This window comes from Scyliorhinus canicula, chromosome 1 (assembly GCF_902713615.1).
Source record: "Scyliorhinus canicula chromosome 1, sScyCan1.1, whole genome shotgun sequence".
Taxonomy (NCBI): Eukaryota; Metazoa; Chordata; class Chondrichthyes; order Carcharhiniformes; family Scyliorhinidae; genus Scyliorhinus; species Scyliorhinus canicula.
This window is the reverse complement of record NC_052146.1, coordinates 283,945,966-283,966,089: the sequence shown is the minus strand read 5'-3', so window position 1 is coordinate 283,966,089 and position 20,124 is coordinate 283,945,966. Positions and strand designations below refer to the sequence as shown.

The following is a 20,124-nucleotide window of genomic DNA, read 5'->3' as shown; positions in this document are numbered from 1 at the left end:
TGTAACTAGTGCTGGTTTTGTTTACAAATACAGAAAATTATTTTCTTTCATGTTTTCCATGATTGAAAAGGAAGAAAGACGGACAGACTTAATTACTTACATTTATATAGTAATATTCCCATCCTCTACATTCTCATCCCCCTACATCAAAAAGCTTAAATCTGTGTCCCCATGTTCCTGTGCCATCAGCTGATGGGAACAGCCTTTCTTTGTCTATCCTATCTAAACCTAGTACAGCTCAATCAAATCGCCCTTCAACCTCCTCTGCTCCAAAGAGAACAACCCCAAATGTTCCAATGTATCATAACTAAAGACACCCATCCCGGGAAGCATTCTGGTAAATTCCCTGTTGTAACCTACACGAGACCCGCGGGACTGGGCCGGGCTGGGCCGGGGCCTATTATACTGTCCATGAGTCTTGTCGAGCCCGAGCTTCCCTGCTGAGGGGCGGAGCTTCCTCACCAGCAGGGAGATAATCATGAAAGAATATCCCCAGTCTGAGTGTGGGCTAGCGTGGGTAGTCCCTTCTGGTACCAGTGTATGTAGAGCTTTTGTTCTACGTCAATAAATCTTTTGGGGCGGCATGTGGCACAGTGGTTAGCACTGGGACTGCGGCGCTGAGGACCCAGGTTCGAATCCTGGCTCTGGGTCACTAGTCCCTGTTTGTACTGTGGAGTTTATACATTCTCCCCGTGTCTGTCTGGGTTTCACCCCCACAACCCAAAGATGTGCAGGTTAGGTGGATTGGCCACGCTAAATTGTCCCTTAATTGGGAAAAAATTGGGTATTATAAATTTTTTTTTTTAAATCTTCGTTCCCTTATACTCCTGTTTGGATGCTTCCTCAAACTCAACATCTCCTTTCCACCCTCTCAAGGACCCTCACATTCTTTCCAAACTGATTGTCAGACTGAACTACTACAACCAAATGCGCACACAGAAAACAGCAAGGCAAATGTCCCGTGCAGTCCCATGTCCCTTGTCCATTGGTGTGATGGTCTGGACTGCACTCCTTCATGATGTTGCCACTTCCAGCCATCTTCAGTGCTGAATAACGGTTTGAGAGCGGCACACACCTCTAAAAGCTGTACTTCCTGCATCTTCCTTTCTCTCTTGGTGGCACTCGTCTTCGAAGACGGTTAAGAAGACGGGCAAGTGGGGTTGACATTCATAAAGAACGAACTGTTAGTTGGACTTAATGACCTGTTTTTAGAGATGACTACATTTACCTGAATCATAAATGTATCTTTTGAGTTCTATCACATCTTTTTATGGTACATTTTTTTGAAAAGTGAATATCAGTGATATATGCTGTCCTTGAGAATGTGATTAGAACAGAAGCTCATATTTAAATGTAGACATGGACATTAATATGCATGAAGTGCTTTGATTAATTATACATATAAATGCAAACTGTTGTGTTACAATAAGACTTCTCATGTACATGAAAAATGTGTGCTATTTAAATGAAGCAAATCATTTATCTGTCACAAAGAAATCATTAGGGCTCAGAAGGTATCTTCAAGATCATAGTTTAAAGGACTTGAAATATTAGAATGATGGATCTTCCAACTCATATGAATAATCTCCATTAAAAATACACTCTATTTGATTAAAAAGTGTATTATAAGTCATCCCCTACTGCACTCTGTCTGCTAATAGTTGAAGGGCTGTAAAATGCATCTGGTACTGTGAAGGAGTGAATTTCCTTGTTGTGACATTTCCTATTATGTTGAACAAAATGAGATATTAGCAGTAGCTGTCTATGTGACTGAAGTCTAATCGGCAAAATGGAAACCATCCCCTTTCACTCTCACCACTCCGAATACGGGCCTGACACCAATTTAATCCATTTAGCTGATATAATAATGGACAATCGCAGAGGTCTGTCTGAACCTGAGCTGCCATTTCCTCCCTGTGCTTGTTGCCTTGTATGTCATCGTCTATCCTCTGCAACACTGTCCATTCATGGCTCTGCCTCCCTATTGTTGGTGGAACCTTCGTCTAAGCTTTCATCGGCTTGAGGATTCCTTTATTTTGTGCTCCCCTTGAATGAAACAAACTTCCACAAATCCAGAACTCTTAGGTCTGAACTCTTTGTCGCACAAGATAACAAGATACCATACATTCAGCACCACCCCCACCTCTCGCATCCTCTAACTCCACCCTTGCCCAGCTCTCTGAATACCTGTCTCCCAGAAAATTGATTTCAAGACTCTCACCCTCATTTTCCTTTCCTCCATGGCCTTGCCAACCCGATTTGGATGATCTTCTCCAGAGCGATACCTCTGTGGTTCACCCCAAACTCCAAACTCCTTCCTGACATTCAATGTTCAGCTTTAGTTCCTTTTTTCATTTCTGAGCAAAAGGAAATTCTTTAGTCCGTTGGTTGATGCAGCAACAATTTTTCTTGACATATGAGGTGAAAGAACGTGTCAGGTTACAGCAGCTTGTGTTTCATTAACTGCAGGATATAAATTTGTCCCATGTTTCCTCTATTAAATTCTCAAATTCAATCTTTCAGCTGTTATGCCCCTGCCCTTGGATCTTTCTTGTGAAAACCTCTTAAAAACTCTCTCTTCAACTAGGCCTTTGGTTTTGGGGTGGAGGATGAACTATAGAGGGATCTCTTTGCGTTCTATAATTGCAGGAATCCTCTCTCAGTTACAAGCTGCCGACCACAGTGATTCTATTGTTTAATCAAATTACCTTCTGGGATGGTTGCCTCCGTTAGAAGTCAATTTATAATGCAAATGACTCGGAGAACTTTAGAGTTTACAGCATTGTGGGAGGACGTTTGACTTACCTTGTTTGTGCTGATTCATTGCTAGAACAGTCCCATAGCCTGATTCGAAGAAGAACAATTTGTCCCCCTATATTCCAGCCACAGTCCCTTCACAATCAACCTCATTTTCTCATCCAAATATATCAATTGGGCATTAGCAAAAGCATGAGCTTGAGGGGGGGGGGGGGGTGAAGGTAAAAATAAGATGCTTGAGGGCTGCATGTCGATTACCAGTACTCCTACAAAAGGTCAAACTCTGCAACTGAATGACCCTCTTTATGGATGTGCTGAGTTAGAAATTTGTGCAAGGATCTACCAAATGTGGGGATCTTGGTGCCCACCACCATGTTTAAATCGATCTTGATGCCAGATTATGAGAGTGTCAAGGTTGCTGGCTTCAAGGGAAACAGAAACCATGGGAACCCAAGCATGAGAAAACTTTGACATTGGCCCTGTCTCCTCTGATGCCAGGAGCTAAGATTAGGCTGGAGTATTGCCCAACACAGACCCATGTGAGTACTGGCAGCACCAGCTATTTTGGGCAGAGATTTGACATTCCTGGGTTCTGCCCAATTTTCTTCTCACACCCACGTTATACCAAAGATATGAAGCCATTATTTGACTCTTCAGTCGCTGGCTGTGGCACCTTGCTGCACAATTATTGGGTGATATGTTTGCATCTATAACAGCCACTGCTCTTCAAAAGCAATATATTGGCCATAAAGGACTTTGGAGTGTTATGAGGGTTTGACAGGTTTTCTTAGAATTTAGTTAGAAAACTGATTCAAATTTTAAAAAACTCGACCTAAAATTTCACCAATTACGGAAGGTTGGACAGATGATTTCGAGAATGCGAGCAGGATTCTCCGTGCCCCCCGCGTTAAGCTTTGCAGAGGAGGCCCACCATTGGCTGGTGAAGACCCTGCTCCTGTCAATGGGGTTTCCCGTTCTATGCCTATTTCCCCCCAGTCTGGGGAAACATCCTTCCTGCATCTACCCTGCCAAACCCTGTAATAATGTTGTATGTTTCAATGTGAATTCCTGTCATTCTTCATACAATTGCAACAGCACTTTTTTATTCCTGTACTCAAGTCAACATATAATTTGCCTTCCTAATTACTTGCTGCACCTGCATGTCAGCTTTCATTGACTTCTGAAAAAAGACACCCAGGTCCCTTTGGACATTGACACTTCCCAAACTCTTCCCATTTCAGAAATATTCTGCATTTCTATTTTTCTTACCAAAGTGGAGAACTTCACATTTTTTCACACTATATTCCATCTGCCACGCTCACTTAGCCTGTCTAAATCCCCTTGAAACCTCTTTGTACCCTCTTCATACTCACATTCTCACCTAGTTTGTGCCATTAGCAAACTTGGAAATATTGCATTTGATCCCCACATCCTGATCATTGTCATAGACTGTGAACAGCTGGGCCCTAAACACTGATCCTTGCGATACCCCACTAGTCACAGACTTCCAACCTGAGAATGACCCATTTATTCGTATCCTCTATTTTCTGTCTAACAAACAATTCTCAATCCATGCCATTTGCTTTCTATTTGCTTGCTGTACATGCATGCTAACTTTTTATGTTCCATGTGCATGTACACACAAGACTCTCTGAACAGCTGAGACTCCAGCACTGAACATTTACAGGTTTCACACCTGTTAAAAAGTGTTCTGCTTTTCTATTCTGAGGATTAAAGTGAAGGATCTCACACTTACCCAGATTATAATACACCTGCCACTATATCTTTTTGCAACCTCTTTGTATCTTCCTCACAACTTGTATTCCCACCCAGCTTTGAATCGTCACTAAACTCAGATACATTACGCTCTGTCTCCTTGTTTAAGTCATTAATATAGATAGGAACAGGAGGAGGACATTCAGCCCATTGAGTTTGCTCCCGCCATTTCATATGATCGCGACTGATCAGACACCAGTGCCTTTTAAACCCACTGTTCCCATAACCCTTTTTGTTATTGTTAACCAGAAATATATCTATCGCTCCTTTGAACATACTCAATGACTGAGCTTCCACAGCATTCTGGGATAGAGAATTCCAAAAATTCCCAACCTTCTGTGTAAAGAAATTTCTCCTCATCGTGATCCCAACTGGTATCCCCCTTATTTTAAAATTGTGCCCCCCCCCCCCCCCCCCCCGGTTCTATATTCTCCAACCAAGGGAAACATCTTACCTGCCTCTACTTTTAAGTACTTTGTAAGTTTTCAAACCAATGAGGCTCCACTAGTCACAGCCTGCCAACTTGAAAATGCCTCATTTATCACTACTCTCTGCTTTCTGTCCATAAAACAATCCTCCATCTCAATATAATATCCCAACTCCATGAACCTTGTGTATTAATCTTTTGCGTGGCACCATATTGAATGCCTTTTGGAAATTCAAGTGAAATCCATACCAGAATGAATAAGTATAATCTGGAGGAAAAGTTAAAAGAGAGGTATAGAATATAAAAGTAAGGATAAAATGTTGGAATTGTATGAGACACTGATGAGGCCACAACTGGAGTATTGTATGCAGTTCTGGTCACCACATCACAGGAAGGATGTTATTGCTCTGGAGAGAGTGCAGAGGAGGTTTACAAGAATGTTGCCAGAGCTAGAAAAGTGAAGCTACGAGAAGAGATTAGATAGGTTGGGGTTATTTTCGTTGGAACAAAGAAGGCTGAGGGGTGACTTAATTGAGGTGTACAAAGTTATGAAGGGAAGAGATAGAGTGGACAGGATAAAATTGTTTCCTTTGGTACAGAATTCTAGAACCAGGGGACATAGATTCAAGATAAGTGGCAGAATGTGTAGAGGGGACATGAGGGAGAATATTTTTGCGCAGAGGGTAGTGGGAATCTGGAATTCGCTGCCCAAGTTTGTGGTGGAGGCAGAGACCCTAAAAAGTACCTGGATCTGCACCTTAAGTGCTCCAAGCTACAGGGTTATAGACTGGGTGCAGGAAGGTGGGATTAGAAAGGGCACCTCAGCGTTATTGAGCTGGCATGGATAAGATGGGCTGAATGGCCTTCTGCTGTAACTTTTATATGATACTATCATAAGTGACTTAATTTTGCAAATTAACACGCAGAGCATATGTATCATTCTGACATTTCTCTCAAGTTTCTTTGTGCACCTCATGGGCCGGATTCTCTGGTCGCCGATGCTGAAATCGTGTTCGGGGATGGGCCGGAGAATCAAAAGTTCCTGACCGAATTGGGGGCGGTGCTGCTTTCGCGATGCTCCGCCCCTTCCAAAGCTGCATATTGACGGCCTCAGGACATTGACTGAGCCCCCCCCCCCGATGCTCCTCCCCTAACCGGCTGAGTTCCTGAAAGCGTTGGTTATGTATGGTCTCATCCATCGGGAACTCGGCGTGATGGCTGCGGACTCAGTCTAGCGCCGCCATAGTCGAGGGAGGGCTGATCCGCGTGCAGGGCGGGGGGTCTTTATCAGGGGCTGGGGGCACTGTGGGGGGGGTGGTCTGAGGTGCGCGTGCCGGCCAAAGAGGGGGCACTATTTCGCGGGCCGGATTCGCGAGCGGCCTCTGCCATGTAGCATGTTGCGGCTGCTGCGGGCCGCCACCATGCGCCTGCGCGGCCACAGACCCGGCAATTCTCTGGGCCATATAGGCAGCTAGAGCCGGGTGCTCTACGCTACCGGCATGATAACCCCCAGCCAAACCGAGATTTGAGTCCATAATGTGCAGTGGCGGTTGGTTTGTTCCTGCTAGGGAAAATCCCAAACGTTTATGACTTCTCCCTTCCCAGACTGTGACAGTACTTTTAAACCTTTGAGATGTTAGTGGAAAAGTGCAGAGATGTAACATAATCCGACTGGGGTTTTCTGGTCCCGCTGGCACCAATGGACTTTTGAAGGACAAAGCACATTTTACGGCTCTGCCCCACTCCCATGGGACGGTAACATTCTGCCCTCTTGTCACTCACTCCAGAGATGCTGCCAGACCTGCTGTGTATTTCCAGCATTTTCTGTTTTCATTGTATAATAAAAAACTGGGAGCTTCACACCCGCCTGGCTGATTTAAATATTGCTTCAACCAAATGAGTGATCGGCAGATCCGCTTTTACTTCCTTGATGATCTCCCTGTGACGTGTGCTTTCTCCAGCTGTGCACATCATTCACTCTGTTATACCATTAACTTTTTCTTTTCAATTATTCCAATTAAGGGGCAATTTAGCGTGGCCAATCCACCTACCCTGCATATCTTTTGGGTTGTGGGGGTGAGACCCACGCAGACACGTGGAGAATGTGAAAACTCCACACGGACAGTGACCCGGGCCCCGGCCAGAATCGAACCCATGGCCCTTGGCGCCGTGAGGCAGCAGTGCTAACCACTGCGCCACTGTGCCGCCCTACTGTGTTACACCATTGCTGCTCTGAAACAGGCTGCTGGGTAGAACTGAGGAACAGCTCAGAATGATCAGCCATTTTCCCTGCATCCTTGTAGCCATTGTCTGTTTTTCTGCCCAGTTCCCCTTCATGCAGACACACACTGAAGTCAGGAGATTTGCTTGTGAGAAACTGATGGTACAAAGACATTTGATGCAACACATTTGATGCTCCAGGGTCTCATGTTTATCTCACTGCCACCCCATAGACTTTGGAGCAGATTGGATACAAGGCAAACACAATCTCCCTATACCATAGGTAGATGTGAAATGGGAGCAGGAGAAGACTTGTCGAGCCTGTTCTACCATCCACTCTGATCATGGCCGATCTTCATCTTCAATTCCCACACTCCCGTCTGCTCCCCATATCTCTGAATCACCCTGGAAGACCTACCTTCTCCAATGTGACACTTAATTACCCAGACTGCCGTATGTTTGACCTTAACCTGTGCAATTTCTTTTTGTTTTGATTTCTAAATTTGTCTCTTTTGTCACAGGATGTCAAAAACAGAAGAAACCCCCGTCTGGTTCCATATACCCTATTGGATGAGCGCACAAAAAAATCCAACAAGGACAGCCTGCGTGAGGCCGTTCGTACCCTTCTAGGATATGGATATAACTTAGAGGCACCGGACCAGGACCATGGTACATCTTATCACTTTCTTCTTTTGCTCTTTGATAATTTCTAACATGATATGCCAAAGCGTTCAATGATCAGAGATTATTGATAAAAGTATTCACAGTGGAAACTAGTTACTGATTATTGTTAAGTTTGGTCAGTGCTTTTCTAATATATATGCTGTTGCCTCTTTCCTCACTTCTTCCTGTCCCATACCAACCCTGAGCTGAGAAGATGGATGGATATTAGCAGTCCATCCTCTGCCATGCTCCCTCATGTGCAGAATGTTAGGAGATGCCTGTGAATATGATTTTTTTTGTCACCTAGGGCAAACATGTGCCTTCCACATCAGGATATTCCCTCCGTCAACAGGAACAAAATCAGCATGCTATTATAATGAGAGAGACTGAAAGTGAAAGCCAGCAGACGGCTGATTGCATCGACATTTCTGCAATCTGACCAAACTGACCAAATGACAGATCATCATTCAGGAACTTGCCAGTTGCTCAATGGACAGTGTAATTTTTCTTTCATAACAGGGTTTAGCATTGACTGTACTGGCACTAGTTCTGGTCCCAAGTCCAAACCGCAACCGAATGTTTATTTTTTTTTTTGATTACTTCATATTTATTGAAGCAACAAAGGTCTCGGCTCAGCGGCCTTGTCACGCCCGACTTGGCATCAGGGCAAGGCTGTTGAACCTCGCGAGAGGCGTCTCGTGAGATTGACGATGCTTGAAACGTTTTGTGAGATTCTGCGGAATCTTCTGAGACATCGCCATCTAGATCCCTCTCTCTCCGCGCGTTTTTCCTGTTGTTGTGAAACTGACCTGAAATCGCAGAGGATGAAGCTGAAATAGACAAATCCAGACACATTTCCCACCCCGGGATCCCAGCATTTCCCTCTGCATTCTAACCAGGCAATATTCCTGGGTTTAGGCAGATTACAATATACTCACCAAAGCCCTGCTCTCAGCCAGAGGACGGACGGGATACCCTCTCTCTGTCTCTCTCTCTCTGTCTGTCCCCACAATCTCCCTCTCTCTCTCTCTCTCTCTCTCTCAAACAAAGACAAGGCAGCTGGGAGGAAGGGGAGCCTTGAGGAAGATCTGCTGATGCCCCCATCCAATGGATGCCCGGGGCCAACGCACCGTCGCCCCCCCTCTCTGCACGCCGCTGCCCCCTACCCCTACCCCCCTACCTCTACCCCTACCCCGACCCCCCTACCCCCCCACCCCTACCCCCACCCCCCCTACCTCTACCCCCACCCCTACCCCCACACCCCCCTCTCCCCCCCACCCCTACCCCCCCCCCATCCCTACCCCCCTCCAACGCTGGGCGGCGTTGATGATGTCGCCCGACGTCAACCGACGCGCCACTTCCGCAGCGGGTGAAACTGACGCGTACAGCGTCACTCCGCTGCTGGCCCTTTCGGGACAGGAGATTTAGGGCTTATAAGCGGGCCCCGACGCCGGAGTCACCAGCGCCGTTTTTGCCCGCCGGTCAAGGGCGTCACGAAGGTCTTCGGTGAATTTCGCCCAAGGAAACACTTCTTCACACAAAGAGTGGTGAGCCTGTGGAATTCATTCCCACAGGAAGTAGTTGATGCTAAAACTTTGAATATATTCAAGAAGCGGCTGGATATAGCACTAGGGGAGAATGGGATCAAAGGCTATGGGGAGAAAACAGGATTAGGCTATTGAGTTGGATGATCAGCCACGATTGTGATGAATGGCGGAGCAGGCTCGAAGGGCCAAAAGGCCTCCTCCTGCTCCTATATTCTATGTATCTATATATCTATGTGCCAGGATGGCACTGCCAAGGGCCTTTCCAGGTAGAGGGGGGTATGGGAGTTCCTAGGGGCATCCGCAAGCTACCACGTTGAGGGGGGCTGAAAGGGGAGGGATTGCGGGGAAAAGATCCCGATCTGCGAAGTCGCCAGCAGGAAACCCCTCCAGGTGTGGCCTTGGCAGCGAGAATCTCTCTGAAACCAAAAAAAAAGACAGTGCCGTTGAATAGCATGATGTTTCTCGGCACAGTAGGCACAACGAAATACCCTGCTAAATGTGCTGTTCAGTGGACTTTAAATCAAGCCTATTCAAATAGGCTGGTGCACTTGCTAATCATGAGGTAAAATAGAACTTCCTAATTAGCCAAGTTAGAGCGTTAAGTTTAATTACATGGTGGCTGACAGAGCATTTTACCCCATGTGGACTGCCCTCCAATAGAAAAAACGAATTTCAAGGAAAAATGCCCTTGCTTGTTTTTCTGCTAATGCTGTTCAAATATTAATGTGATTAATGAATTAGTGTTCTTATCCAAAGGGATATAAGGATAGGAACAGTCTTTTGTGTAATATCGTAAGAAATAAGAGCAAGAGTAGAAATTCAGCCTCTCGAATCTGCTCCACTATTCAATAAGATCATGACTAAGCTGAATGTGATTTAAACTCCACTCTCCTGCCAGCACCCCCCCCCCCCCACCCAATTACCCTTCACTCCCCTGTCAATCGAAAGCCTGCCTACCCGAGCCTTGATTACATTCAATGACTCTTCATCCACTGCTCTTTGCGAAGGAGAATTGCATCGACCGACAACCCTTTAAGAGAAGAAATTCCTCCTCATCTCTACCTTAAATGGAGACAGTTTAGGGATGGGGAATAAATGCTGGCCCAGCCAGTGACACCCACATCCCACAAATGAACAAAACAAATCCGAATTTCGAAACTGTGCCTCCGGTTCTGGATCGTCCCACGAAGGGAAACAAACTTCCTGTCAGAACCCTATATGCTTCAATAAGATCACCTGCCATTCTTCTAACTTCAGTGGATCATAGAATTCACAGTGCAGAAGGAGGCCATTTGGCCCATCGAGTCTGCACCAGTCCTTGGAAAGAGCACTCCACTTAAGTCAACCTCATCCCCATAAGCCAACCTAACCTTTTGGACACCAAGGACAATTTAGCATGGCCAATCCACTCAACCTGCACATCTTTGGACTGTGGGAGGAAATTGGAGCACCTGGAGGAAACTCACCAGTCACGGGAGAACGTACAGACACCGCACAGACAGTGACCCAAGCTGGGAATCGAAATTGGGACCCTGGAGCTGTGAAGCAACTATGCTAACCACTGTGCTACCGTGGCCCAACCCACTCGACCTTTCCTTAACCCAGGCCTATTCCACCATTGAATTAGATCTTGGCTGATCTGTCCCTCAACCCTATTTACACTCCTTTAATTCATATCACTTGAACACAGAAATCAACAGAAGTCCATTAGTCTTAATGATGAACATTTTAATTGACCCTACATCCAAATTATTCTTGATGGGATAATTCTAGATTTCCACTGCCTTTAGTGTAAATAAATTCTGTGTGATTTAATTGGGGTCACCATGTTCTGAATTCTTCCACTGGAGTGAATGGTCTCTACCTAGTGGAATTATTTGACCATTCTCAACATTCAATTTGACTATTTGACTCTTTTGACCTTCCAAATTCAAGGAAGTAAAAGCCAAAATTCTCCAACTTGTCCTCATCATTTAACCCATAAGTCCTGATATCACTCCAGTAAATCTGCACCGCACCCCCTCCAAGCTTCATAGAACCTACCTGACGTGCGATACCCAAAACAATACTTACCCCAGAAGGGTTCTCAAACGAACAATGACTTCTGCCCCTTTAGAATCCAGTCCTCTGAAGTAAAGTCCAACATTATAGTCACCATTCTGATTCCTTTTTGTATCTGAGTGCTAGCTCTTATTGATTTTTTTTTCATGGACAGACCAGAAGAACTAAATTAGCAAAAACATATTAAAAAAAAAATATGGGACATGATTCCTGAGACCGGCAGGTAAACTGGAGTGGTTCCCGTGGGCGCGAGGAGTGAACCTGATATTACATATAATGGCACTTAGAATTTTTCTTTTACCAAGATCGGGGTTTTTGTGCCATTTGATAGCACTTGGTGAATTTTTTAAAGAGGATTGGGATTTTCGCTAGACCTGAGAGGGGCAGGACCTAATCTTTCTGACAGTTTCCACTCCTCAGGGATGAAAGGGTGTCCTAGTATCAGAATGCTGCTGCTGCAGCTCTCCCGGGATCATCGGTAAGGTCTCCCTCTCCTTAATCGCTGGCAAGGTCCCATCTTCTTTCACAGTAAGGAGAGATGTGCCAATCAAAAATTAGATAAATACTTATTTGTGCAGATTTAGTTCCCCCTTTTTGTTTTGGTAATGGGTCAGGAAAAAAAAATGCAAATTTTGAAATTGTAGTAAGTAGAGTTTATTGCATAGTGGGGCAGAAAAGTTCAAAATTATCTGAAATGAAGGGAATTTCAGAGGGAAAACCACTGTGCATGATCCCTGAAAACAGATTACCAATGAAGAAATAGCAGGAAATAAGTTGTTTAAAAATAGTAGGAGCATCTGCAGTTTCCAGAACAATCAGTCACTCTGCTGTTTATTTGAGATGTTAATGTGCGTGGTACAGAAGTATGTTTGTAATTGGAACTGCTGTGCTGATCGATTTGCCAAGTGGTAATTGCTGTAACACAATAATTACACAATTTGTCAAATCTGATGCCAGCATATAAAACCAGAGAACGTTGGAAATTCTCAACAGGTCTGGCAGCATCTGAGGAGAGAAGAAACCAAGTTAAAACCCATTCATTTGCACAGTTTAAGACAGAGATGAGGAGATTTTCTTTCTCTCTCTCAGAGGCGTGAGCCTCTGGAACTCTCTTCCAGAAAAGGCAGCAGAAGCAGTCTTTGAATGTTTTTAAGGCAGAGCGAGATAGATTCTTGGTTAACAAAGGGGTGAAAGATAGTCCCGGAATGTGGGGTCGAAGTTACAAGCAGATCAGCTATGATCTTGTTGAATGATGGAACAGGTTCGAAGGGTCAAGTGGCTGACTCCTGCTCCTAATTTGCATGTTCGTATGTAGAGTTAAAATCAGGCCGATCTTCTCAGGTCGATGATCTTTCCATTGATTTGAAATTTCTGGATCCCTCCAGGGGTGGGAAGGGGATGGATGAGATCCAACCAATCCCATTTAAGAATAATTAAGGCATTTGAGGAGCAGATTAAGAGCTCATTAACAGGGGCCATTGAGGTTTTCCCAGGGCCATATGGGCTGCACACATTGTGTTCAGAGGTGGGCGCACCATTTGATCGGGAGGGAGGCTGTGAGATGGATACACCACCACTTTCCCCACCTTTACCTGATTGAGTCTGGGAAGGGAAAGCTCGTGGACAACAATTAATGCCAGCTTCAGGGCCTCATTGTCCACCAATGTCATTCACCCAGGAGTGGGTGGGGCCCGCCATGCGGGAAGACCGACAAGCATAACCTGTTGCGGTCTGTTAGGGAAAGTCCCTCATTCAATGGCAGCCAGTGCTTGATTGAGGGCCCCAGCATCGAGAAAGTGGGGTGGAGTACTGCAGAAACTACACTCGTGTCCTGCCCTTATGACATCCATCCCTTCCCCAAGCTGGTGATCCCCATCCCACCCTCACTCACCCAGGGATTATTTGGATTGGATTGGATTTATTTTATTGTCACGTGTACCGAAGTACAGTGAAAAGTATTGTTCTGCGTACAGTAGACAGCCCATTCCATACATGACAAAAAAAACTACAGAATATACCTATATACACACTGTAAATACATAGGCACAGGCAACAGGTGAAGCATACAGAGTGCAGTACTGCTCAGTAGAGAAGATGTGTGAAGAAATCAGTTCAGTCCATGAGAGAATCATTCAGGAGTCTGGTAACAGCGGGGAAGAAACTCTTTTTGAGTCTGTTCATGTGTGTTCTCAAACTTTTGTATCTCCTGCCCGATTGAAGAAGTTGGAAGAGTGAATAACCCAGGTGGGATGGGTCTTTCTTTATGCTGCCCACTTTTCCAAGGCAGCGGGAGGCGTAGACAGAGTCAATGGATGGGAGGCGGGTTTGCATGATGGACTGGGCTGTGCTCACGTCTCTCTGTAGTTTCTTATGGTATTGAGCTGAGCAGTTGCCATACCAGGCTGTGATGCAGCCAGATAGGATGCTTTTTATTGTGCATCTATAATAATAATAATCTTTATAGACAAGTAGTCTTACATTAACACTGCAATGAAGTTACTTTGAAAAGCCCCTAGTCGCCACATTACGGCGCCTTTTCGGGTACACAGAGGGAGAATTCAGAATGTCCAAATTACCTAATAGCGCGTCTTTTAGGACTTGTGGGAGGAAACAGGACCACCCGGAGGAAGCCCACGTAGACACAGGGAGAATGTGCAGACTCCGCATAGACAGTGACCCAAGCCGGGAATCGAACCAGGGTCGGTAAAAATTGATGAGTCAATATGGACATGCCGAATTTCCTTAGTTTCCTGAGAAAGTACAGGCACTGTCCTGCTTTCTTGCTTGTAGGGTTGACGTAGGTGAACCAGGACAGATTGCTGATGATGTATACACCTAGGAATTTGAAGCTGTCAGCTATCTCCACCTTGGCACCATTGATGCAGACAGGGATGTGTACAGTACTTTGCTTCCTGAGGTCAATGATCAGCTCTTTAGTTTTACTGACATTGAGGGAGAGATTGTTATCTTTGCACCACTCCACTAGGTTCTCTGTTTCCCTCCTGTACTCTGACTCATCGTTGTTTGAGATCCGACCCATTACTGTCGTGCCATCAGCAAACTTGTAGATGGAGTTGGAGCCAAATTTTGCCACACAGTTGTGTGTGTATAGGGAGTATGGTAGGGGGTTACATACGCAGCCTTGCGGGGCTCCAATTTTGAGGAATATTGTGGAGGAGGTGTCGTTGTTTATCTGTACTGATTGTGGTCTATGGGTCAGGAAGCTGAGGATCCTATTTGCACAGGGAGGATCCAAGTCCTAAATTTTGGAGCTTTGATAAGAGCTTGGCTGGGATTGTGATGTTAAAGGCAGAGCTGTAGTCAATGAATAGAAGTTTTACGTAGGAGTCCTTTTGTCGAGATGCTCTAGGGATGAGTGTAGGGCCAGGGAGATGGTATCTGCTGTGGACCGGTTGTCCACATGCGTAGTGGGTTGAACTGTTTTATGCCTTAGATTGCTTTTTCTAAGTAATCGCACCAAATTACTTTCCTAAACAAAATTGTCATTTTGACTCATGTATAGGAAATTGGGACAGAGAGGGGGGACTTGGTTTTGCTCTGCTTAAAGTGATGTATCATCGTTAGCCTTCGGCATCTGAAGATTGATTGATTGCCTTATTGAGTTGAGGAGGGTTAATTTCTGACAATATTTTTTTGCTGAAATTTAAAGACTTTCTCTTTCTCTCTGTCAGGAGATAATGATTGAAGAAGGTGGTGCATAGCATTCACTAGTCTAATGGATAGCGTGAATATTGATGGAACTGATTTCATAAATCTTTACTCGAGTTAGCCTTCAACACACAACGATCTCAAATCCACAGGCGTTGATTATTCTTCAGGCATTTCTTTAGCCTGCAGAATAAGTGTACATTTGGAACATTTAAAATGTTACTTTTCAACACTCGTTCTAACGGAATCTTTCAAAAGTTTATACTGACAGATTTAGAAATGTTGACAACGCAATTATTAATATGGAGTGGATTAAGGTGTGGTTAAATGTGAGATCTGAATGAATCGACGAAAAACGATTCCTTTCACAAGATCACTTTCTCTGACTTCTCAGAACGAATAAAATTTCTACCTGGCTAGTAATGGGGGAGAAGTGCATTGTTAACATAGCAACAGTGCCTGCATGCATTCTGTTAATTCAATAAAAGCTACATGATGGTCAAGATGGATATCTGCCAAGGAATTTAACAGGTGATTTGCGCTAGTTTATGTGAGCAGTCTATCTCTCGGTGTGCCTTATTAAAGCACTGGTAAATTTATGCAGCCTGTCAGAGAGTTGCATTGAACGAAAAAGCCTACAATTCAACACAATATTAGTTAGTTTAAAAGACAATTAAATGTTCTGATTAGTCAAACATTTCTGTGAGTGCGATGGGCCAAATAGCATCACTCGTTTCCACCTTATTTTTCCATTTTCATACATACTTAAATTTATATTAAAGCTGAGTGAGATCCAGTGTATAACCTGACATGCGATTTCTGTGTTCTAACATTTCCACTTATTTTGTGAGATATTTTATCTTGGCTTTCCTCATGCAACACCATTGGGGAGGGAAGCTGTGAGAGGAGGTGGCCGATTAACGTCAGGCCGACCCCAGCAATGCTCCAAAATTAGCTGCGGTAATGGAAATGTTTTGACTTTAGCTCAACGCCTCCTCACGATTAGCTTTTTTAAAATTGTGAATATATGTAGTAAGTCGCAATACAGTGAGCTGATTTTTTTTCTTTGGGAGGGAATGAAAATTTGAGCTTCTTAAATTGAAGGGCGACATTTTTGGGCACCTGTGCCACACCAGGGGCGGATCTTCCAGTCAATTTCCCGAGGGCGGAACTGTCACAATTCTTTTCTCAGAACTCTAAAGGCGGATTGAGATTCCTGATGAACAATGTCAGGAAAGCCTTTAGCATGCATAGCATGTCATGAGTGAACATTAATAGGCCACCTCTCCGGAATTAAGTTCCCGCTCTTAATTAAGTTACCGCCAGCAGGAAATTAGAAGTTCAACTTTTATGTTTTTATATACGTAGTGTGCATTGGTGAGCTTCACTTCTTCCCTGGCTTTGAGGTCAGTAGATGCTGCTTTTGCCTTCTTGGGGACCTCACATAACTTTACTCATCATGAGCGCCAGTAGCACAAGTTGTGCAAAGGCTGGAGGGAGACCAGAGTGAAAGGATGGAACAGAGGCTGGACCCAGAAGGCAGGCTGAGGGGATAAGGGAGGGGGCCTGTCTCTGTGCTCTTCATATATGGCACCCAGCCCTGCAAACCCTGCGGCTTCCTGCCCCCCCGCCCCCTCCACGAACGTTGAGATTTGTTGTGCTCCGCATGGATGCATATGTAATTATGTATAAGATCTTGCACAATCAGCTGCCCGCCCCCTCTTGCAGGCCATGTGGTAAGAATGAATTGGCAGAGTCAAATATCAGCTATTTGGAAAAGTGAGAGAAAAATAATTCTTCACTCAACATAAATTAAAGGGTAAAAGGCCAGAGTGATTTGGGGTATATGTATCAAATCATTGAAGGTGATGGGGCATATGGAACCCTGGTCCTTTTAAATGGAAGAATAGACTACGAAAGCGAAGCAGTTACGATGAACCTTTATTAAAACATTAGCTTGGTTTGAACTGGAGCACTGTATCAGATTCTGGGGACCACACTTCAGGAAGGATGTGTATGATTTTAGAGAGGGTATAGAAAAGATATACATGAAAGGTTCTAGGGACAAAGGACTTCAGTTATGTGGTTAGATTGGAGAAGCTGGGCTTGTTCTCCTCCGAGAAGTAAGGTTAAGTGGAGGTTTTATAGAGGTGTTCAAACTGAGGCGGGTTCTAATCAGAGAAAATGAATAGAAGTTGTTACTGTGACAGATGGGTTGAAAATCGGACAACACCAAATTATGTTGAATGGCAGAATCATAATAATCTTTATTGATGTCACAATTAGGCTTACATTAACACTGCAATGAGGTTACTGTGAAAATCCCCTAGTCGCCACATTCCGGCACCTGTTCGGGTACACCAAGGGAAAATTCTGAATACCCAATTTACCTAACAACACGTCTTTCGGGACTTGTGGGAGGATACCGGAACACCCGGAGGAAACCCACGCAGACACGGGAAGAACGTGCAGACTCCACACAGGCAGTGACCCAGTGGGGAATCGGACCTGTGACCCTGGTGCTGTGAAGCAGCAGTGCTAACCCTTGTGCTACCGTGCCACCCTGCAATAAAAGGGAAAAGCCTTTTTACACAGCGAGAGGTTAGCAGTTGGAATGCGTTACCTAAGAGAGTGATGGAAGCACAGTCTTTCACGGTTTTAAAAAGCTTATTGGATAAGCACCTGAAAAGAGAGAAAGGTTGCAGGGCTTTAAGGGAAATGAGGAGTGTGGGACTGGCTGAGGTGGGATTTGCGGAAAGGCAGAGTATAAATGCATGAGTTGGGATTTGGGGAAAGGTGGAGTGCAGAGCTGACTAAAATGGGGTTTGAGGGAAGGTCGAGTTTCGGACTGGGTAAGATGGGATTTGGGGAAATATGGAGTGTAGGATTGGCTGAGGTGCTACTGTTTGGAGCCAGCGCAGACATGATGAGCTGATTGTCCTCCTCCTGTGCTGTGACCATTCTATGATTTCAGGATATGGACCGGGATTCTCCCCTACCCGGCGGGGCGGGGTGGTCCTGGCGTACCGGAGTGGCAAGAACCACTCCGGCGTCGGGCCTCCCCAAAGGTGCTAGGCCCGCGCCGGAGTAGTTGGCGCCCTGCCGACCGGCGCCACGGCTGGCCGAAAGGCCTTCGCAGATCGGCGTGAGTCCGGAGCATCGGCAGCTGCTAACGTCACCCCGGCGCATGCGTGGTGGAGGGGGTCTCTTCCGCCTCAGCCATGGTGGATGCCGTGGAGGCGGTGGAAGAAAAAGAGTGCCCCCACGGCACAGGCTCGCCCGCCGATCGGTGGGCCCCGATCGTGGGCCAGGCCACCGTGGGGGCACCCCCCCAGGGTCAGATCGCCCCACACCCCCCCAGGACCCCGGGGCTCGCTCGCGCTGCCTGCTCCTGCCGGCACCAGAGGTGGTTTAAACCACGTCGGCGGGAGAGGCCTGACAGCGGCGGGACTTCGGCCCATTGCAGGCCGGAGAATCGCCGCGGGGGGCCCGCCGACCGGCGTGGCGCTATTCCCACCCCAGCCGATTCCCGGGGGGTCGGAGAATTCCGCCCATGGTGCAGATTTAGTTCTGTGGAGTGTCAGAATCATCTTACCTCAGTTTCAGAAGGTCGTGGGTTCAAATCCTATTCCAGGACTGGAGTACTAAAATCAAGGCTGGAATTCCAATGAGGCACTGAGGGATTGTGGCACGGTCAGAGGTGTGATAGTTTGGATTCAATGCTAGACTGAAGCCTTGTCTGCCGTCTTAGATAGATAGAAATTATTATTATTTCGATGAAGAACAGGAAATTTATCACCAATATCCTGGCTAATATTTCCACCTCAAATCACCATCTCAAAAATAGATTACTTGGTCATAATCACGTTGCTGGTTGTGGGAACTTAGATGCAGTTGACTGTCGTGTAACTAACATTATAATCATAACTACACTTAAAAAAGTACTTAATTGGCTGAAGTGTTTTGAAGTGTTCAATGCGCATGAAAAGTGTTATCAAACTGGGTTTTTTTAAGAAATTATGTTTTTCTGCTTCTGCTTTGCATTGACTGTAAATAAACCTACAGCAAAAGGGTCTAAAATAATACTGCAAATTACTGCGGATGCAGGAATCTGAAACCAAAGAGAAAATGCTGGAAAATCTCAGCAGGTCTGGCAGCATCTGCAGGGAGAGAAAAGAGCTAATGTTTTGAGTCCGATGACTCTTTGTCAAAAGGGTCTAACTTGCTGTTATGTAAGGCTGTCAATTTGGATTGAGGGTTCCTGGTACTTCTGCAGGGCAGTTCAAGCACATTTATACGTACAAGGGACAACTTTCAATACTCCCTGTGATCAGTGTGGCATTTAGTACAGTGCAGTCCCTTTATTACCAACTTGTTTGTGATCCAGTTTTTAAAACAACATATTGATCCTTTCCAAGAGTATTAAACATTCCTTTTTTTTTGTCTTATGTTACTTCTTTGCAAATGTTGAGCAGAATTGAATCCAGGTTATGGGGTCTCGCCAGTTAGCAGGAGAGCTGGCAAGAGCCCCGAATCATCTCCTTTGGGGAGGGCTTGCTGTATTAAGTGCCTGTCAGGCAATAAGTGGCGGGGGCCTGCCCTGGGATCAAGGACCCAAGGAGTGGAAACACCACCTCCTGACAGCTGCTTGTCAATAGGAGGCCAGAAGCTCCTCTGTTGTTATCAATGCACCCACCAGAGGCCCAGGATCGGCACAGGATCCAGGCCACGGGTGAGTGAGGGCGGGATGAGTGTTGTGTGGAGCCGGTGGCTCCACTGCCTAGGTGGGACAGGGGGTTTGGAAGAATGGGAAAGGGCTGTCCGTCCCTACAGCCCACCCGTTTCCTGATGCCTCATCCTTTGATCAGGCCCTGAGTGGCTGACAAGTGAGGCTTGGCATCCTACATGGCGACTGCCTCACTACCACCCCCCAACCACCACCCCCGCTAGTTGAATTTGGGCAGCAGCGGGATCATGCCCTTAAATGGGTGTTGAGGGCCTCAA

At 45.6% G+C, this 20,124-nt stretch overlaps 1 protein-coding gene across 4 annotated transcripts in view; it reads left to right on the top strand.

The window, feature by feature from the left end:
* The window catches only part of ryr2a (ryanodine receptor 2a (cardiac)), a 936,900-nt gene that overhangs the window by 537,256 nt on the left and 379,520 nt on the right, over positions 1-20,124 (top strand). For all 4 annotated transcript variants that reach the window (XM_038814319.1, XM_038814304.1, XM_038814294.1 and 1 more), the window contains one exon: positions 7,702-7,849. In XM_038814319.1, the coding sequence (XP_038670247.1) occupies positions 7,702-7,849 (148 nt within the window). The remainder of the gene's footprint in view (positions 1-7,701; positions 7,850-20,124) is intronic.